We start from the raw sequence: 21993 nt of genomic DNA, 5'->3' as shown, positions 1-21993 counted from the left end.
CTAGTTATCACTCACTTGCAGACAGAAGGAAAAATTTAGACTAATCACATGACTGTGAATATTTTTTTTAAGCATTGGTCCTGGCTGACTGGGCCTTGAAAGGAATGCAGACCTGTCATACCAGCTTATTTGACACACTTTGCAAAGATCTTTTGGGAGCATCCCATCACTAGGTTCATTGATTCTTCTTTTGACATTCAAACTAATGCAAACTTTTTTCTCTGGTTCTTTTCAAGAGCTTGGAAGAGGAGCTACACTGAGGAAAGACTGATACTACCACAGTACTTGAAGTTCCTTTCCTTAGAAAGTGATCATGCTTACTAGACACCTCTTTCTTATAAAAGTGGGAAAGTTTAACACATTTTTCTTTGCTAGACCAGATGGAATGGATTCAGATGGCAAAAAGGAAAAAAGGCTTTTTACATAACTGTATGGGAATGACTCCAAGGCTGGATATGAAGCAGAATTTGTGTCTCATGCATATCACTAGCCTTCAAAGTCTGATATGGAATGATGAAAATAATTCTCCTGTTCAGGAGATCCCACAGCCAACACATATCTTAAGGTGTGCTCAAGGGTGGACTTAACCCGTCACATGAAGAAACCTCTGTGTAGCCTCCATGCTTTCATTCACCATAGCAATGATGTTACAAGACTGATGTCAGGCAGACAAACTAACATGGGTTCCTTCTTAAAATGCTGCCTGCTGCCGGACACAAGGGATTTGTAGACTGACCTCAAGCTGAGTTTAGGCTGGTTGCTAGAGAAGAGAGGACACTCAGTGCTAGAACTTGGGCTCACTACAGGCAGCAGAAAGATCCTGAGACTGACCAGCTCAGACTCAGTGTAGACAAAGCTAGACAAACTAAGTCAGGAAGGTATTCCAACAGAGACTCCAATACTTCTTATAAAAAAAACAAAAACAAAACCAGGACCAATTAGGAGTGAAGATTGAGTGCTTGCAATGAAAATGTTGAAACCAAAAGCTGAGACACATCTGTAGAACAGGGATGCACAAAATCCAGGGGAACTCATTGACTATGTCAGCAATATTAGGTAATAGTAGAACAACTTTTCACAGAACAATTCCTTATACAAATGCTTCCAAACTACAGATGAAATCTGAGAAACTGTTAAATTGTACATACTATTACATTTTACAAAATACAAGTTCTGCTGCAATTCAGCTGAAAAAGTAAGAGACAGGAAAACAAGGAAAATAAAAGAGAGGTAATAAAAGATAATGTGCTGTTGCTATGGAATACTATAAGGACACTCAGATGTAATAATATCATTACAGATCAGCTGGTCAGTAAGGCAAAATTACTGTTCATTAGTTTTTAAACTTTCCTGAAAGGGTAATGAATCTCCTGGCCAACTGGCACATGATTACAGCCCAAAAGTGACACAAATGTTTTTGCCAGGCTAGAGCCATAGATATCAAAAGGACATTATAATATTGTGAAAAGGAAAAGAATTTTTGTTGGAGAGGTGGAAAATGGAAGGGAAAGTTTGGTTTCAACCACTGGGGTTTGTTGAGAGCTGGCAGACACAGAGAAAGACTTTCTGGCAAGAGTGCCTAAAGGTGCAAACTATTCTCTAGAGCCAGTTAATAGCAAGCCTGAAGGAGAGACATTCATGTTTAGATTGTCTTATCCTTAAGAGCAGTCTTTTGTTAAACATCTTAGACTTAAGAAAGAATACTTTATATTATGAATGCTGTTTAGCCACTCTATTAGCAATCGTTGCTGCTCCTGTGCAGAACAGAAATACAAAGTTTAAATTTAAGTCAGACTTGCTGTGTTACTATGGTAAATACAAGGTGACTGCAGTGCAGTTAAAAGAATATGAACTGTCTGCTTCTACATCGAATCAAGTGACTGCTTAAGATCTGAAGTTAGAAAAAGGAGTATTTGAACAGGAATAAGGAACAAGATGTTTAGGAAATTATCAGTTTCAACTGCTTAGGCATAAGTAGTTCGACATTACATACAGTGTTCACTTTTGAGGAAACAAAGTCAGTGTAAGCCAAAAAACCAGCAACTCTTTATTTTGTTAAAGGTAGTGATAATTTGCAGTTCCCTTGTGTTATAAACACTATGAACATAAGCTAAAGAGATGAAATGCTTGAATTAAAAAGAGCAATATTATGTATGTATGCAATGTATATTATCTGATAAAATATATAGCACCCAGAATTTTTAGAGCTGGTAAGTATGGCAGAAACTTACAGTATCATAAAGTCTTAAAAGCAAATCATGTCTGAAATCCATACTATATATTACCATTAAAGCAAAAAAGTGGAGAGCTGGCTCCCAAAACCTCAGTTAGATTTTTGTTACCAACTTCAGTAGGATCAAGATCTCACTTAAAAGGTTTAAAATTGAATGTTCCTAAAGCTATATTTACATAGTTTGATATAAGTTATATTTAAGTATATAAGCACAGAGGCAGCAGGGCACTCAGAATTAGAAATGCTGGTCTATTATAAGAGAGTAAAATTTTGAAGGACTTACTGCAATTTCTGTATTTACTTCATGTTTGCTGAACTTGTAAACAACCACATATGCAGAAACTCCTGCCACACAGAAAATTCGGCTTTCAGGACACCAGTACATCATCTGAACAGCAAAAGGGTCTTCTTCCACAATCTCAGCTGTTGCTTTTCCTTCTCCTAATTTCTGTTTTTCAAACACCTTTGATGTTTTTAACTTGTACAACATCTGTAGAGTAACTGCAAAATATTAAAACATTTTAAAAATACTGTTTAACATTAAACAAATCAGTTATAAAATTCCTCAGAAACTATCATCTTTTCAGTTGTGGCATAACAAAGAATCATATGAAGGCCTACAGGAAAAAAAATAGGGGTATTATACAGTATATTCTGGTACACAATACTGGTTAGATATGCATTTAATATTTCCAAAATGGATAATTGCCTGTGAAGTATTTGTTAATACTTTCTGAGACAGGATGTCAAAGGAGTGTGTCAATCATATGTCCATAGTTACGTTCATACTCAGTGTTAAGGAGAAGCTGTGATACATGCAGCTATTTTTCTAATGAGATAAGATTTCTTTTGTCTGAGGTTATTGTCTTGAGAGAAAATGGATGTACGGGATTTCAAGGGAAAAAATAGGAAAGTATTCTGCAGGCTGAGGCAACCCAAAGACTTTCTGAAAGAACAGGAGTTCTAGAATGCTTTGAATAATTGACTAATAAATTACTGACTAATAAATATATCTACATCTGTACCTATATATCAGACCTTAATATCCAGAAGCCTCGGTGAAGACTAGAACATCACTGCAGTGAATTTTGGAGGTTAAGGGATTATAACTAACCACATTCTGTTTTATTGACAAACCTTTTACAGCTGCTCTGTGTGATTGCTCCTTAGTCATTCACAGCACTGGGGAGTGAGTATAAACTATTAACATCCTTGCCTGTTGTGTTTTACCCTTTTTATGCATTAATTTATCAGTGGCATTAATTAATGACTGCATAAGGTCAGAACAACAGGCAGTCAGGCCCAGCACCTGTAAGGGTGTATACATATATAAAGGTAAAGCTGTTGCATATGTCAGTGTTATTGTGCTATATCAGTCAAGCTAGCTTGTGTAACAAACAACAAAAAGATGGAAGAATGGTGTTTTAAGTATGTAATGAGACTAAAAACGCAGCATAATTACATCTTAATTTTGCAGTGCAGATATATTCTAGGAGTCTTAGCATATGCATGCTACTAAATCTTCACAGGTTACAGCAAGGGCTTCTGTAATGAATGTATAATTCTTCTGGCCCTCTGTGATGGTGGAAGAGTCCTCAGGATGTACTAAATCCCACTGGCAAATCCAGGCTGGCACTTAGAATCGGACACCTTGGGTCTGTGCATACTGGGACTGGAAGAATTACAGTATCTTAGGGCACAGTACGGACAAGGAGAGACCCTATGCCTTATGCTTCTGGGAATTACTATGCACCATCTGCACAGGAGCAAACAAGAAACAGCAATGGCTTTTGAGCAAAGATAAATTTGGAAAACTGCTTCAATGGCTTAGCAACGCCCTGTCTCCCACAGATCTGTGCTTTGACATACAAAATTGCTTGATTAAAATATGTCTACTAGTGAAGTACTTTCTGCTTTCAAATATCAGCAGGATATCATGTTTGCTGTGAATCCTCAAACAAAATTTGAACTCCAATAAAATAATTTAAATTAAAACTTTGTAACTAGTAAGTACCGAGTACTGTACCAGTAAGGCAGTACATTATCTTGAGAAGCAGGATTAAGACCAGGACTTCAGAAATGCACTGAAAGTTCCATTTCTGTTAAAGGGATCTTTGAATATTCAGAATCATCTAAGCTTTTACCTCTAAAACCAATTCGTATTGCAGCATATACATACTGTTTAGTTATTCTGTATTTATTCTTGATGAGAAGTTTTTTCCTTTCCCCATTTCTGCCAGTATTTACAGAAAAAATCACTAGTACATTGGTTCCAATGAAGCATATTTGCTAAATGATTTCAAATCTTACAACAATCTGTTTTGTTTCAGATTAACATTAATTCCTGTATTTGCACAATCCTGCCAAGGAGAGCACAGATATGTAATGAAATATGCACAAGACTAGGTCTAATGCCTTATGCTAATTCTCTATATGAAAGTCATTACCTCCATTTTCTTTATATTAAAGCTCTTTAAAACTTCTTGTCTTTGTAGATAAACTCCTAGGACCTCAATACCATTTTTTGAACAAACTTAGAAGGAAATGTTATCAAGTCATTTTCTATATTACTGATAGCTTCTAAAATAGGTCTTTTAACCCTTTTCTTCTTTTTGGTGCTCACCATAACTTAACTCACCATAACAGCTAATTTCTAATCATGTTCAATTGGCAGGCCTATAAAAAATTCCTGTATGCAACAAGGCTTTGGAAATCCTCATTTTCTCCTTGTCCAACCTGATAAGTGAAAGGATTTGCTATTAGGCAAAAAGACAATTACCTGAGAAACTCATCAGGTTTAGCCAACGTTAAAATCTTGTATATCTTCCCCATATTTGGATGGAATTGGTAGTACTATTACTCATGATAATTCTGTAGTGCTACATGGAAGTAGCAGGTAGTATAAGTATTTCATACTCTGTGTTCTTTATCACCATTATAGACCGGTCATTAGCATCAAACTAAATCTCCCTATGCCTAATATTTCAGAGAGCTATTCCTTTCACATTTGCTTTTCTTAAAGAAGTGGGAATACTGTGGGGATACCTCATGGAAGAGATATTCTCCTCAGAGATCCTAGGATCACAGAGGAAATAGAATATGAGGTATCTCTACTGCAACTTCTATGAGGCACAGTTATATTGTTTGAATCAAAACATTTTAGATTTCAACCAATATATGTGTATATTTTTAAGAAAGACATTTTACTAATAAGTACTCTATGTATTTTCTGTAGAGGAAAAATTCTGTTTTATGATATATATAGTTATAGCCAGAATGTATGAAACAACTATTTTCTGAAGTGTTTCCCTGCTAGAATGAATGGAAACGCTTCCCAATTATTTCCTGGAACTGAAGGTTAGACAAGTAAAGATTTGGGTCTTTCCCTCCCCCTGTCCCCCTCCCCAAATATTCACAAATTTAATAAACACATAGATTTAAAGGGATAATGTACCACATGATATTTGAGGGAAAAATTATGAATTAGACATGTATTAGGATGTATAATTGTATTTCAATATTTTGTTTTTACTTAGCTGTAAAAAGAATATATTGTACTCAGAACAGAAGAGACATGAGCAATAGAACTGAACATTAGATCTAATTCAGCCCATTTTTCTATACACATAACAGAATAACATCCTAGGAATTATTTACCACAGGTTTCAATATATCATGTCTGGAGTTTTTATCACTCTCCTTGACTTTCACTCATTTCAGCCTAACATATCTCACTAACAGTTTTTTTTCCCCCTAATTTAATCAAATAGTCACTTAATTTTACCTCATTATTCCAAATTATACCATCGCAGATATTACTACTCATATTGTTAAATATCATATATTTATGTGACTTGTTAATATTATATAAAAGTGGACTTCAGACACTTACTGGCAGAAGCATCCCAAAACTTTACCGATCCATCTGCATGGCTTAAAAAAAAACACACAAAAATTAAATGTGTTAAAACAAGATGCAACTCTAACCATTTTATACTTTCAGTGAGTGATAAATATAATACTGTACTTTGTTTGTGTGGTAACTCTTCATACCTTACTGACAATATATAGTGATATCCATATTAAGTATAAGAAAATATTTTGTTATTCATTTATTTAGTTTAATAAAATGTTTTTTGATGCATTTCCTATAAAGAACTAACCCCCCAATGAATTTTAAGATTGCAATAGGATGAAAATAGTTGCCATACTAATGGCAAGTGTAAGATACAGTACCTTTGGCCTTGCAGTGGGCCAGCATCAAGTCTCTGTACTATAAAAATGCTATCTAATTTTGAAAAGACAGAGGCTAAGTTCATTTTTCTTAAAACCTTACTGTGTGTTTTTTATTAGTAGAAAATCATTCTTGGAGTAGAATTGGAGAAAGGATACATTTCTGTTTAAGATGAGAATAATCTCTTCTTCCCCTTACGAGTACTCCAGCCGATATCATAATCTTACTTTTAAAAATAGCTTTTAAGTATCATTGATTATAACAATTTATCAAATGTATTGCTAACATCTGTGTGGCTGAGACTGGATGTAAACATAGACTCCATCACGTAAGGTGGTTGTTTTACAGGCTTCTGTTTTACAGTGGGGTGCCTTGAAAACCCAGCAGGGATTGTTCATGGGGCTGCCACTGCGACCTGAGACTTTCTATGTCTTTTTTCTTTGGGACTGTCTCTCACATACAAGGTGAAATTCATCCCAGTGCACCACATCATCACTAATGCTGGTGTATTAAAAAGAACTCCAAAAAGAACTCCAAATCCATTCTTGAGTCCAGGAGGTCAAAGATGTGGAAGAACAACTGGCCCCCTTTTTAATGCTATTCTCTGTGCCCTTCAGGGCCACAAACTTCTCTTGTAATGGATACTCCTTTCCAAAGATCCCACCTTCATAAGTTTATAGACTTGTCCCCTAGCACTGGGACCTCAATCAGTAATTCTCACAATAGTTTGCCCCTGAGTACAAAGTCCTGTTTTCTCCAGCAAATGGGAATTTCTGTGGTGACTCTGCACCAAGAATAAAAACTACCTACCTCAATCAAAGAGGCCAGAATATGTAAACTTTGACACCCTGTCAAGATTTAACTCTCGCCTGTAGGTAGTCCATAGTCAAAAGCTCTAGATGCTAACATTTAAAAGCACAAAATTTCAGTTTCATTCTCACCCTGTAATAATAATTTCAGGATATGTCTGTGCTCCGAGGTTCCATGCTCCACCACTGACTGGCCACTCCTAAGCAAAGAACAAGAATACAGAGATCAGAACTAATCTGGATGGTCTTGATTGGTTAATTTTTGAACTCAAGAGTTGACAACCTCTTCTTCAAAAAACACTACAGCTCATAAAAAGGAGCAAAGATGTGTAGCATTAGAAGCTTTTAAAACTTACTAATATTTTTATATTATCTATTAAAGTTCTATATTTTAAAAAATTTCTGCACATCTACTTGGGAAGGTAAAATACTTACAGCTTTAACACTGCAATAATTCATAAAAGGAACTAGAGGAAGGAATAGCAAACAATCCTGCCACTTTTTTCACACGGGTTGACTCTTGGAGTTGGTATAGGACACTGAACAGGACTGAGAATCAGTTTTGAGCATGAGGACTACTGAAGATGCTTGCCCAGAAAACTAGGAAACAAGTATCCAAGCATAATATCTGAGATACAAGATGAGGAAATGCGACTTCAACTTATTCATCAATGAACTGGATGAAGGGACAGAGTGCACCCTCAGCAAGTTTGCTGGTGATACAGAACTGGGAGGAGTGGTGGATACCCCAGAGGGCTGTGCTGCCATTCAGAGAGACCTGGACAGGCTGGAGAGGTGGGCGGAGAGGAACCTCCTGAAGTTCAACAAAGGCAAGTGCAGGGTCCTGCACCTGGGGAGGAATAACCCCCGGCACCAGTACAGGTTGGGGGTTGACCTGCTGGAAAGCAGCTCTGCCGAGAAGGACCTGGGAGTGCTGGTGGACACCAAGTTGACCATGAGGCAGCAATGTGCCCTTGTGGCCAAGAAGGCCAATGGTATCCTGGGCTGCATCAGGAAGAGTGTTGCCAGCAGGTCCAGGGAGGTGATTCTCCCCCTCTACTCAGCCCTGGTGAGGCCGCATCTGGAGTACTGTGTCCAGTTCTGGGCTCCCCAGTACAAGAGGGATGTGGCACTACTGGAGCAAGTCCAGCGAAGGGCTACAAAGATGATTAGGGGACTGGAACATCTCTCTTATGAGGAAAGACTGAGAGAGCTGGGCCTGTTTAGCCTGGGGAAGAGAAGGCTGAGAGGAGATCTTATCAATGTGTACAAGTATCTGAAGGGAGGGTGTCAAGAGGATGGGACCAGACTCTTTTCAGTGGTGCCCAGTGACAGGACGCGAGGCAACAGGCACAAACTGAAACACAGACAATTCCATCTGAACATGAGAAAAAACTTTTTCACTGTGAGGGTGACAGAGCACTGGAACAGGCTGCCCAGAGAGGTTGTGGACTCTCCTTCTCTGGAGATATTCAAAACCCACCTGGACGCGATCCTGTGCAATGTGCTCTAGGTGACCCTGCTTGAGCAGGGGGGTTGGACTAGATGATCTCCAGAGGTCCCTTCCAACCTCAACCATTCTGTGATTCTGTGACTTTCACAGAATATATGAAATCATCATCCCTTCTCTGTCTTTTGTGTACTAATGGCAAGACTCCCCTTCTCTTTCTCAGATGAGGCTGGTAGAACAAAATGTGGAGGATGACATATGTGCAGAGTGGGTGAGGATGCGTGCAGAGTATAAGTGGGTGGAAAAAAATTAGGAGCACAAAGTGGATATGTGAATATATGGAATGGACGCGTGGGAGCACAGAAATGGGTCGACGGCAAGTAAGTGGTAAGCTACATTCAGAGGGTATATTTGTGTGTGCACAAATAAAGCAAGTGGACAAAAGAGTGTACAATGAATACGGGTAGGTGGGGAAAAGTTTGGGAAGCTATGCATACAAAACAAGGATAGATAAGCAGACAGGTTGAAGTGAGAGAAAAAATAATATTTTCTTAAGTGCTTTGCTCAATCAATATCCAAAAGAAATACACAGGGTCCAGTTTTTCAGTTCAAGGAAAACCATGCAGCTCCAAGAAGAATACTTCTGTTCATAAGAATAGAAAAATGATGATAACTCTGATTTGTTTACCTGAAGTTTTTTCTAAATTATTTATGATGGATTGGTTCTAATCAAAACACATACCAGATTAATGCTCGAAATCTATAAAATAATAGTATTTCCTTTTTTTATTTCTGCAGCTGGTATTATTTCTAAAATCATTTCATTAAGACTTCAGTAGCTCAGTAAAATAATTATTAATATCCCCATTTAATAAAAATTTCACAGAGATGCTGTGAACTCTCAACTTCTACTGAAGCTTTTCTGCTAACTTCATTCTGTTGTAATGATTTAAAGTGCTACTTTTTTCTCTAGTAGAGATAGCATATTCAGACAAGTTTGAGTTTTATACTGATGGTATTCCTTTAACTCAATCTGAAGCAGCATAACTCCAGCAGTCATGCCATTAAATCCTATATAATGGTGGTTAACGGTTGTATTTAACTGATGGTGTTTCAGAGGGACAAATATCAGGCCATAAGCAACCACAGAAGGAAGACTGCCTGCAGCCTCCTCTGCCCTTCTCAAATAGGCTCTGTGGCAGCTGCCCTGGTTCTAAGCTCTTGCTGTGTATCATCTGAGGTACTAGATGGGCACAGGCTGCCTGAACATCCACTGGCTGTTTCCTCTGAGGAAAAACACTAGGTGCGTTTAAGCACCTCTGCAGGTCATATTCAACCTCTGAGCTGCTGGTTGGACCAACTTGGAAGTGATTATTAAAGAAGCAGCACAATGAAAAAAAAATCAGCAAGGTATTACAAAAGCGTAAGTTGTACATCTAGTTACACTTCATTTAAAACAACATTGTTTTTGTTTACCTTATTGCTGTATCCTTGCTTTTTATGTTTTGCTCCTACAGAATAGAGTACAGGAATCAAATCTGGAGGACAGTCGGCAAAATACTCTGTGCAGGTAACAGGTGACTCATGAATGTCAATGGGATATGGATTTTCAAAGATTGGAAAACTAGTCAAGGAAGACAATTTATTAGAACCACTGTGACACACTGAAGCATATAAGAAAAAATATTCTTATATTAAAGTATATAAAATAATCTAAGTAAAACTATTACTAATAAATGTCATTTTCCCTTAGTTTTTCAAACATAGGTATTGTTCTTAATGTCAATAATAATGTGTAGTTATTCAAATAAGGATACAAAAATTCTTGTGTTGTGATAAGAATCCTCTTCTTGTAATGTAAATACCCACTCACGTGACTAGTTCCTAAGGTTAATAGGACTACTCATGTGAATGAGGATTAGGATCTAATTTTTCCCAACACCTCAAAATTTTATTTAAGAAATACAGAGGTTATACATTTTCTAGAAGCATCATACTCACACATATGATTTATGTTATGACCTAAGAATTACCTATACAGTTGTGGATTTTATACTGAATATTTTTGCTTATTGTGTTGATAGACTGCTGATTCTACAATGAACAATAGCAATAACAGATGAAGTCGATCTCAGTTTATTTCTCACTTGCACCATTTTGGACTGTCTGACCAAAAGGATGGCCTCACTCCTAGCAGATTACACAGTGCCATTCATAATTCAAAAATGCAGAAAGCCTGATTCTGATCTCGATTACATCCATTTTATACTGCTGAGTTGACTTGAATTATTCTTGAAAGTGAGTGAGATCAGAATATGATTCAGTTAAAATGTTTTAAGATGTTAAGGGCAAAAATCTATTCTTAGTTGTACCAGTGTGAATGTGGATGTACATAACTGTTACTGTTGGAGGCATAACAAAATAAGAATTGGATCCTGCATTACATAAAGTATAGTTCCATTTTCATAATAATATTGATCCCAGAGTGAAAGAATTACTTGTCATTTAAAACAGCGACTGGATTATGAAAGAATCCCATAGATCTGTCACTATAAATCAATGCCATTATTTATTAACATGCTTGATTAAATACTTAAGTGGTAGTCCCTGCAGAGTCTAGTGAAGTCAGACATGCATAAAAGTACTTGTTGAATCTGGTTTCCAACACAAATTTAGGTTATGATTCAGCATGTGCATGTTGGAGGGCTGTGCTGAAGAGACCACAGGCTTAGATTTATTCCTAAGCTTAAAAAATATATTATCATAAGTGCTTATCTATTAAAACCTTAGCTCTTAAGGTAGAGGTAATCATATAGAATTATCACAAAGAATGACTAACTTTGGATAGCAAAATGACATTGTATGATAACATTTGGACAGATTTTATCTGCTAACTTCATATAAGACTTCGTACTTACTTGCTTTGTGTCAGGTCAACAACAATGAGATCTTTTTCCAAAAGCACAACTACAGCATAGGGTTCTTGAAATTCTGTAAGTGAGGAATCAAGTATAAAAAACATGGAGTTCTCCTACTAGTCATTTTAAATAAGCAAGTCAGGTTTATAACCTCTAAACACTCACAGAGGGACGAATATCACTCTTTTATCTGAGATACAAACCCTACAATAACTAGACATACCGGCAAACTAGAAAGCATTTGATTAGGGCCAGATAGGAACTGAGAAGAGAAATGACTTTTGGGCCATACAGCTGATCACTGTACATGGCAGAACTCTAGTGGCCTGTTATAGCATGCCAACATAATGGCAAACTGAAAGAAAAGAAATAGAATATGTGGAAGTTGTGGTATTATTGCATCACTGAACCAATTACTACACAGAAAACGTATCTTCATTCTCCAGTAGTAATACTTTTCTGTGTTCAACTGTTCTTCAAAAACAGACTGTGAACAGCTGGTTGTGTCTACCTGACGATGCATAATGCCCTCAATTCCAAAGGAATTCCAAAGGAAAATGTTCTCTAGACCCTCATTTTAACAATAGCAAGGGAAAACCGAAGAAACAACATGACAGAAGTATTCTGGAGAGTTAGCAGATGATCCAAAAGATAGACTGTGTTGCAAACAAAGCTGGGGCTGGGGTGGGGGGAGCACCCATGTGTCAGACTGAGGGTGTGAAAAGGAGAACTGCTCCTTGTCCCACTAAAGTACAAAGCTGCACTTGAAGTGGTGGATTGTGATCTTTCAGCCACTTTTCTTTTGTAAGGGAGCATTTTTACCTAAGTTTCATCTTATGCTGGCATTCAAATTATAGTGCTATCAAATTTAACAGAGTTGATTTTTGCTTTTTAAATACAGATCAATTCATTTGAGTTCAACAGAGACAGTATAACTGGAGAAAGATATCTATAACCTATTCTACATAATTATTTATGACTTTCCCCCCAGAAAATACATTTCATAATAAAAGCTTACACTACCTAAACTGCTTTACAAAGCTACATAATTGTTATAATACTCCTATAAGTCTGCTATGTTCAATTCAGATAATGTCATGTTCCTTACTCCCATACTCTCTTTAGCAGATTATTTAGTTGTTCTTAATGCTTTTTTCTTTTATAATAGATAAATGTTTTTAGATTGAAAAGACAAGTATATGCTCCTCTTCATGCACAAGGTACCTCCATGTTAATAATGTAAATACTATTTTAAAAATTGTAAATATAAAATCAAGACTATCAGTTGAAGAGCAGCAAGCCATTCCAGCATGTACAGGCTCACATTACACTCATCAGATAGCCGATGCCAAAAGGCTGAGTAAACTGACTGATTTACTTCCCTTTCAGGCCTGCTATGAATGCATATCATTTGATAGCTTTCTGTTATACCAGGCTGTGAATAACACCGGTTAAAACCAAAAATGTAAATATTACCATGTGAGCTGAGGGAGAGGCTATAAATCCTTAATATTGGAAAGTATCACTGTATTTGCCATAATTAAATGAAAACCAACACTAACTTTGACTACAGAAAATTAAATTTATTGCATAACATTGAAATAAATAGGCACTTTATCTTTACTAAGTGTTTTTAATATGCATTTGATTTAGCTACATATAAAAGACTTATTTTACTTTTCTGCCTGAGGGTTTAAAATGTTAAACTTAATTTCTTTTTGGCTTACAGCTTTTCTTACTTTGCTTTCTGGAGTTTTCTGTGAATTTATTTCAGAATTTAGCAGTCCAACAATATCCAGCAGAACACTTAAACAAAGAGCTGAATTCAGGCTAATGAGAAAGAATCTATTCAAATATTTTGCAGAAAAGTGATAGTTTAAACTAAAATAATTTACCAATCTGTACATTTCCAGCGTCATGAGAAGTGTCAGAAATATAAGCACACATATCTTATTAATAGCAATATTTCCTCACACTAGCTCATGTGTTTCAAGCTTATATCTGGAGATCTTTTCAGGCTTTATTGTCCACTCATTACCTGTTTCCAGTGTTAGGAATGCAAACAGGTTCCAGTTATTTCAGTGATTTTTTTTTTTTTGAGATGGAGACAACTATCAGAATGGAAGAGCCCAGTTCACTGAATACAATTAAGACATTAAGGTCGGAGAGAAGACCACTTCATCTACATTTTCTATAACTGCGTTTTGCTCAGTGAACTCACCATTTGGATATGGGGTTTCACAAAGAGTTAAAAAATCAACTATAGGGTGATCCATTTCAAGAACTGTAATTGCTTTCCCATGCATGATGGTTAGACTTGGTCTTCTACAAGCCTTGTCATATGACAGTCCACCAGAAAATATCACAAATGGTTCACTGCATTAAAAATCAAAAGATGGTAATTAAAAGTTTGCATTGCAATAGTACCTTTTAAATAAAAATAGCTTTGCAAAAAGTAAAAGAGAAAGATTGTAAAAGTACTTTATTAACTCAGGAATGTAACTTGAGTAATTACACAGTTGAAAGGATACAGTCCTTTTCAAAACATCTGTTGATAAATTGAAGTTCCTTCTCTTTAAGGTATGGTCTATTATGAAAGTGACTGCTTTAATGCAGCTGCAAATTTCATATCCTTTATGACAGCTTTGTTCTGTGTTTATGTTGATCCCCTCCCTCTCATTTTTTTTTAAGGTTTAGGCTAATTTCAACCAAATTAGACAGATGAAGTTTCCAAAACATTAAGTCCCTACAAGCCCTATAAAAACTGTCAGACAGATACAGCTGAGAAATCTATAAATATCCTGAGAGAAAGGTGGTGAGGTGAGATCATTACTTATCAGGTGTTTGAAAATCCATATAGGTGAGAAAACTTTTACAGTCTGTAACCACAGCAAAAATTTAAAACACAGCTGGTACCTTATTCAACGCCAAAGTCAATTCATTCCAAGACAAGTCTGTCCCACAGATGCTGAAAGAACTGATTTCTTTTTAGAATGAAAACTTATTTGAGCTTTTCAAAATTTCTTGCAGAAAGACATCCTTACTTTGACCAAAAGCAGATTTAGGCCTACAATGCAGAAGTCCTTTTCCTGAATGCCACTTTGTGTCTATCTATCTTTTTACTTTCATTCTGGTGAACTTCCCCAGGCTGCAATGGCCCAGGCAAACTTCCTTAAACATTTCACTCTTTGAAGAGGGCTTTTCAAGAAAAACAATGTAAGCTCAGTGGTATTTAAAGTGCTGAGAGTTGATGAAGAGGTATGTGGCTGAGCTCAATACAGTGCTGCTCACTGCACACTCATACTTGGCAAAAACTTCAGTCCTATGAAGGGACTTTTGTGAGGCCAACAGGGAAGTTGGGGAACAACAGCAAAGGATCACAAGAACATGACCATGCTACACATGAGGCTGAGGCCAAGCCCTCCCCCCCACCTAGGACAGATGAGATCTGTGCATGAAAGTTGGGCGCATAATCTATGAGAACCATAAACTATATACAATTAGTCCTAAAAATCTCATACTCAATTTTTAAATAATTTTGGAACATTACATCCATTCTCACAAGAAAAAGAAACATTTCATTTCAGACTATTTAGTACATTGTATAAAAAAGCTTAATAGTTATTAATTAATATTTACACTATAATCTTATTTTACCTTAAGTTTTGCATTTAAAAACCAGCTTAAGTTTTAACTAAAATGAATTTAAAACATCATTTTAGAGTACAAACTGTGAAAAAAAATTTAATAGGCTACCCAGAAACTTGACTTAGATGACTTCTTTATTCTTGTATTTCCATTCTATGGTCAAGACAGAGTGTCTCCATATGACAGTAACTAGAAGACAGCAGCGCTAGAGGCCACAACTGAAGTATATGTCATACGTTTGCACGTCCTGCAGCACTCTGCAAATGCAAGTTTGCCAGAGTAGGTCTACTTTACACATAGCATGGCCGTCTAAAGGGTTTTACCTAGACTTCATGTACAGAGGAGGAAAACATACCTGTTTTTACAGGTCTTGTACTCTACTTTTAGAATTGGTTTACAAGATTCAGTTTTTTTTCCATCTCTTTGAATTTTTCCTAAGGAAAGAAAGAGGATGAAAACTTTATTAAAACATCATTATAACTGAACTATCAAACTAAAATAAACACAGTGAAGCAACTGTATATCCAGCAAGAGAATGGAACTTTAAAGCTATAGAAGATGATAGAGTATTAACACCTATTCCCTAATACATGAATTTGGCTAAATTACATTTGTAAGGGCTTTAAGCTTTTACTGCCACATATGTCTAAAGGACTATAGACCACACTTCAAAGACATCTAAAAACCATCCACACTTCCGGCAGGATGTCACTCAACTAATAATTAATGAATTTGAACAACTGTGTACCTCTTAATTTTTTCCTAAGCCATTCTCAGATTGACTCAATTAATTTTGTTGACAAAATGTTATTATATGCTCTGGACTGTGACCAGGTCAGTGATAAAATTAAATGAAATATACAATTGAAATTCACAGGTTCTTGATTAGTTATGGCTCAGTACTGTCTTTCAGTCAGAGAAGAATCATTTGTAAACCAGAACATTAGCAATTATGTTTTCATTGTTTTGGAAGGCTTAACCTTGCTTTCTACAACAACCTGACTGGAGGATACACAGAAGATTGAGCTAAACTCTTCTTGGAGATGCACAGTGATAGAACAAGAAACAAAGGACACAAGTTGGAATATGGGAAATTCTGGTTAGAATTAGGAAAAAAAATATACTATGAAGGTGTTTAAATGCTGGAACAGGTTGCTCAGAGAGGATGTGGAATATCTGTTCTTGGAGGTATTCAAGACTCAACTAGACACCACTCTGAGCAACCTGATCTAATCAGGCCTGTTTTGAGCCGCAAGTTCAACTAGATGACCTCTGAAGGTCCTTTCCAACATAAGTTATGATTCTATGTCTCTAAAAGTGATAAAACAAAAGGAATTAGGAAATTTAAGAAAATGTTAAAACTTCTCTGGGCTGCACAGATTTCCACTCTCTCCCAAATCAGGCTACTTTCTAATGCACTGATTTACAATAGAGTTAATAGTCTTCTACCTTGATATGAAGTAATGGCCTATAAAATCTGAGCCATAAAAGATAATAGCTATTTCTTAATATGGTTCATTTAAATTTTTTTATTGCAGAGACTTGGGAAGTCTTGTACCACCTCTATTACAAGCAACATCCTACCCTGTACAAAGTACACTACTTGTGAAAACTACACATATTGGCACAAAATACAAAAGTGCAAAATATATAAGAAAAAAGCTTGAAAAATCTGTAGTTCGAGGATATCAAAGATTAGTAGTAGACTACTAAGATGTAAAGGATGAAAGAAGACTTTAGAGCAGCATTATGACACAGATAGAAAACAAAACATGTTTGACGAAAATCGCTGATTTTGATAATATTTTGCAGCTACTTTGCAGATTAAAAAAATTTATACAAAAAGTACTCTTCATTAGGGCTACAGTAATGAAAAAAAGAAATAAACATAGATATTAGCAAATAACATAGGCAATATTGCATTGCTTCTTTGTTATACATTTTAATTAACAAAATTACCATGTGGAATTGTGGTCTGGAATGGTCTATTAGGACTTTTCAGGTTCCAGAGGGTCAAGCTGCCATCAGAGTGACTGCACATGAACTGTTTCCCTTCATGGTGCCAAGCAACAGAATGAATAGCCTAGAGAAATAGTAGAAGAAGTTGAGATGGAATACAGGGTTTATACTAATGATATTTTAATGTATGACTTTGGATTATCTTTATCTAGTGGTATATCAACAATTGGATGGTTCTTGTTTATCCAGAGTTCATTACCAGTACTGTTTAGTTACACATGACTGTAATCAGCTGCTCATTATGGAAAAAAATCTACTATAAATGCTAACACAACACAGGAATGTAAGAAAGCCTATATTGCGTCAGACCAAAATGGCAGTAATAGGTTGTTAAGGGAAGAGTATAAGAACAAGGGATATACAGTGCAATCATTACATCTCTGATAGCTCTCCTTAAAAGTATTTTAGCGTGCAAATGTACACAGAATGCTGTGTAACAAGTTTTTACAGGTAACATGCAACATATGCCAGCTTCCCCAGAAGACTATTTAGGAAAAGCAAAAACAGTACTCTGTTCTTGAATCTCTTTTTTTCCACATTCTTCAGTTTCTGAGTGAGTACCCAGAAATCTGAGATATTTAGGAATAAAAACAAAAAGACTGAAGTGACCAGAACTGTTTCATTGATATAGAAAATTAATAAAACAGTAACATAAGATAATTTTGAAACTGGCAGTGCTTCAGAGAAGGGGAAACTGGCACTCCTACGTACATAATGCAAGTACCATGTAATGAATATTAAGTATACTGAAAAGCAACGCTTTTAAATTAATAGAAATATTTTAATATTTCATGCACAACTAGTGAAATTGACTGGCACAAGGTATCAGGAGGTTAGAATAGCTCAAAAAAGGACAAGACACTTAGAGTAAACAATAAGAATATCCACAATTACATCAGACAAGCTCAAAAGATAATAGAAACTAACAAAAGACATTTTCTGACAAGAACAAAGTTTCATCTCATTGAATACCACAGTTTCTCACACACTCCCCTCGGAAACATTTGCTTCTGGTGCTGTAAGAAGCAGAACACAGCACAGGGTGGAACACTTGTCTGAATCAGGCCAGCGAGTTTTATGAACTATTATGGCTGGACACTGATGTGGAGAGGGAGGCAAGATAAAGGAACTGTGGCTTTTCTTAAATTTTGGATTCTTCAGCATAATCCACCAGTTGGGGGGGAGGTATGCAGAAGGGAAAAATTCCTACTTGTTCATGGCATGCAACTTGTTGGAAGTTGTGGGGCTTTCTGAGGACCCCCGAGGAACTAGAAGGTGATTGCTGTTAACAGGAAAGGGGAAATTAGGCAGGGACAACTGCAGGAGGCCTTAACTTCTCCTGGGAGAAGCTCTAGCTAGGAGTAGCTGACGAGCTCTCTTGGTTGCCCCTGACCAGAGGGAGTTGGGGCCTTTGATTCAGGTGGCCCTTGACTAGGGTGGGTCAAGCACCCTCTTAGCCAGTGCTGGGGAGAGGCCTATATAAGAACCAGGCCTAGAGTGCAGCAGTTTGTGCAGCAGGGTGCAAGAAGGCACCTTTGTTTCCGATCCCTCTGGTGTACGCTTCCTCAAGTATGGTCATGACACGCCGCAGAGCACATTCCCCAGCAGCCATTGGAGTCGCTGCATCAGCTCTGACAGAGGCTTGGACCCAGACAGATCCTCTGACAGCAGATGCAGCTCTAGAGGTCTCAGGTCGCAGGGAGTGCTTGGGGCCTCTCCAGGAGGCCTCGGTTGACGGTCAGCTCTCCTGCAGGAGATGTACTGTTGTTGACAAGCTATGTCATCAGGTAAAGGAGTTACGGAAGGAAGTCAGTATGCTGCGTAGTATCCAAGAGGATGAGACAGAGATAGATGGTATTCTCAGAGACTGTACAGCTCCAGGAGTCTCAAGCCCCCACAGCAGTGGAGTTGTCGGAGGGCTCTGGGCTGTGTGAAACAGTACCTCATAACACTGTAGAAGGCGGCTGGAAGCTGGTCACTTCTCATAGGAGGAGAAAGGCTCCTACTCCTCCTGAGAACTTGCAATTGAAGAACAGGTTTAGTGCCCTCCAGGATGAGGAGGAGCTGGACATGGCTGCAAGGGAAGTAACTGGGACAACAGACCCTGTGCCTTGTGGGAACACCCAGAAGAAGTGGCGGGTGATTGTTGTGGGGGACTCCCTGCTGCAGGGGATGGAGGTACCTATCTGCCGATCTGACCTCTTGTCTAGAGAGGTTTGTTGCCTGCCAGGGGCTTGTGTGAGAGATGTCATGGAAAGACTGCCAAGGCTTGTCCACTATTACCCTCTGCTGCTCTTCCATGTGGACACTAATGACACCAAGGGCAAACTGGAAACCATCAAGCAGGATTTCAGAGCTCTGGGGTTGGTGGTCAAGGGTCTGGGAGCCCAGGTCATCTCCTCCTCAATCCTGCCAGTGAGGGGGAAGAATGGGAGGAGGAGGAGACGGATTTTCCAAGTTAACGACTGGCTGCGCCGCTGGTGTTGGCAACAGGGTTTTGGTTTCTACGACCATGGGACCCTGTTTGAAGATCGACAACTGATGGCAAGAGACGGGATCCACCTCACTAAGCAGGGCATGTGTCTTTGCCAACAGGTTGGCCAGCCTGGTAAGGAGGGCTTTAAACTAGGAAAGATGGGGGAAGGGGAGAGTTATAGTGACAGGGTAGTTGGCAAAAGACAGCTCAAGTTGGGATGCCTCCAGCAGGTGAATGCAGCCAGGGAAGTGCGCATGGGACGTGGCTATGGAGGATCTTCTTGTATCCCTCCGGGGAAATTTGCATGCTTGATCACCTCTCTGAAATGCCTGTACACCAGTGCACGCAGCATGGGGAATAAACAGGAAGAACTAGAGATCTGTGTGCAGTCGCAGGGCCACAATCTCATTGCAATTACAGAGACATGGTGGGATAGCTCGCATGACTGGAGTGCTGTCATGGATGGCTACGTGCTTTCTAGGAAAGACAGGCCAGGAAAGCGAGGTGGTGGAGTTGCTCTTTAGGTGAGAGAGCAACTGGAATGTATCGAGCTGTGGCTAGGGGTGGATGAAGAGCGAGTCGAGAGCTTATGGGTAAGGATCAAAGGGCAGGTTAGCATGGGGGACACTGTTGTGGGTGTTTACTACAGGCCACCTGATCAGGAAGAGGAAGTCGATGAGGCCTTCTACAGACAGCCGGAAGTAGCCTCACGATCCCAGGCCCTGGTTCTCATGGGGGACTTCAACCACCCCGATATCTGCTGGAAAGACAACACAGCTAGGCACAAACAGTCCTGGAGGTTCCTGCAGAGCATTGGTGGCAACTTCTTGACACAGATGGTGGAGGAGCCAATGAGGAGAGGTGGACCTTGTACTGGACCTTGTACTAACAAACAAAGAAGGACTGGTTGGAGATGTGAAGGTCGGGGGCAGCTTTGGCTGCAGTGACCATGAGATCGTGGAGTTCAGTATCCTGCGAGGAGGAAGCAGGGCACTAAGTAGGATCGCAACCCTGGACTTGAGGAGAGCAAACTTTGGCCTCTTCAGGGACCTACTTGGAGGAATCCCATGGGTTAGGGCCCTAGAAGGAAGGAGTGTTCAAGAGAGCTGGTTAATATTCAAACATCACTTCCTCCAGGCTCAAGATCAGAGCATCCCTATGAGTAGGAAGTCAAGCAAAGAGGGCAGAAGAGCTGCATGGATGAGCAAGGAGCTCCTGGCAAAATTCAAACAGAAGAAGAAAGTGTAAAGAAGGTGGAAAGGGGGATAGGCCACTTGGGAGGAATAGAGGAATGTTGTCAGAGTATGCAGGGATGAGATGAGGAAGGCTAAGGCCCATTTGGAATTAAATCTGGCAAAGGATGTCAAGGACAACAAGAAGGGCTTCTTCAAATACATCAGTAGCAAGAGGAAAACTAGGGAAAATGTGGGCCTGCTGCTGAATGGGATGGGTGCCCTGGTGATGAAGGATGCAGAGAAGGCAGAGTTACTGAATGCCGCCTTTGCTTCAGTCTTTACTGCTCAGGACAGCCCTTAGGAACCCCAGACCCTGGAGGCAAGAGAGAAAGTCTGCAGAAAGGAAGACTTTCCCTTGCTTGAGGAGGATCGGGTTAGAGATCATTTAGGCAAACTTGACACCCACAAATCCATGGGTTGCCCGATGGGATGCACCCACAAGTGCTGAGGGAGCTGGTGGATATTATTGCTAGGCCACTCTCCATCATCTCTGAGAGGTCATGGAGAACAGGAGAGGTGCCTGAGGACTGGAAGAAAGCCAACGTTACTCCAGTCTTCAAAAAGGGCAAGAAGGAGGACCCAGGGAACTACAGGTCAGTCAGCCTCACCTCCATTCCTGGAAAGGTGATGGAACAGCGCATCCTGGATGTCATCTCTAAGCATATGAAGGATCAGAAGGTGATCAGGAGTAGTCAGCATGGCTTCACCAAGGGGAAATCATGCTTAACCAATCTGATAGCCCTCTATGCTGGACTGAGTGGCTGGGTAGATGAGGGGAGAGCAGTGGATGTTGTCTCCCTTGACTTCAGCAAGGCTTTTGACACTGTCTCCCATAACATCCTCATAGGCAAGCTCAGGAAGTGTGGGCTAGATGAGTGGACAGTGAGGTGGATTGAGAACTGGCTGAATGGCAGAGCTCAGAGGGTTGTGATCAGCAACGCAGAGTCTAGTTGGAGGCCTGTAGCTAGTGG

At 38.8% G+C, this 21993-nt stretch overlaps 1 protein-coding gene across 1 annotated transcript in view; it reads right to left on the bottom strand.

Annotated features, from left to right (window-relative positions):
• STXBP5L (syntaxin binding protein 5L) overlaps positions 1–21993 on the bottom strand; it is a 220723-nt gene that overhangs the window by 71021 nt on the left and 127709 nt on the right. The window contains exons 8-15 of the mRNA XM_067302244.1: positions 17252–17375; positions 15648–15726; positions 13866–14020; positions 11645–11717; positions 10203–10350; positions 7409–7476; positions 6126–6166; positions 2517–2734 (exon numbers count right to left, since the gene is read on the bottom strand). Coding sequence (XP_067158345.1) covers positions 2517–2734; positions 6126–6166; positions 7409–7476; positions 10203–10350; positions 11645–11717; positions 13866–14020; positions 15648–15726; positions 17252–17375 — 906 coding nt within the window. The remainder of the gene's footprint in view (positions 1–2516; positions 2735–6125; positions 6167–7408; positions 7477–10202; positions 10351–11644; positions 11718–13865; positions 14021–15647; positions 15727–17251; positions 17376–21993) is intronic.

This window comes from Apteryx mantelli, chromosome 1 (genome assembly GCF_036417845.1).
Source record: "Apteryx mantelli isolate bAptMan1 chromosome 1, bAptMan1.hap1, whole genome shotgun sequence".
Lineage (NCBI taxonomy): Eukaryota > Metazoa > Chordata > Aves > Apterygiformes > Apterygidae > Apteryx > Apteryx mantelli.
The sequence above is the reverse complement of the archived record's forward strand: the minus strand, read 5'-3'. Positions and strand labels throughout refer to the sequence as shown.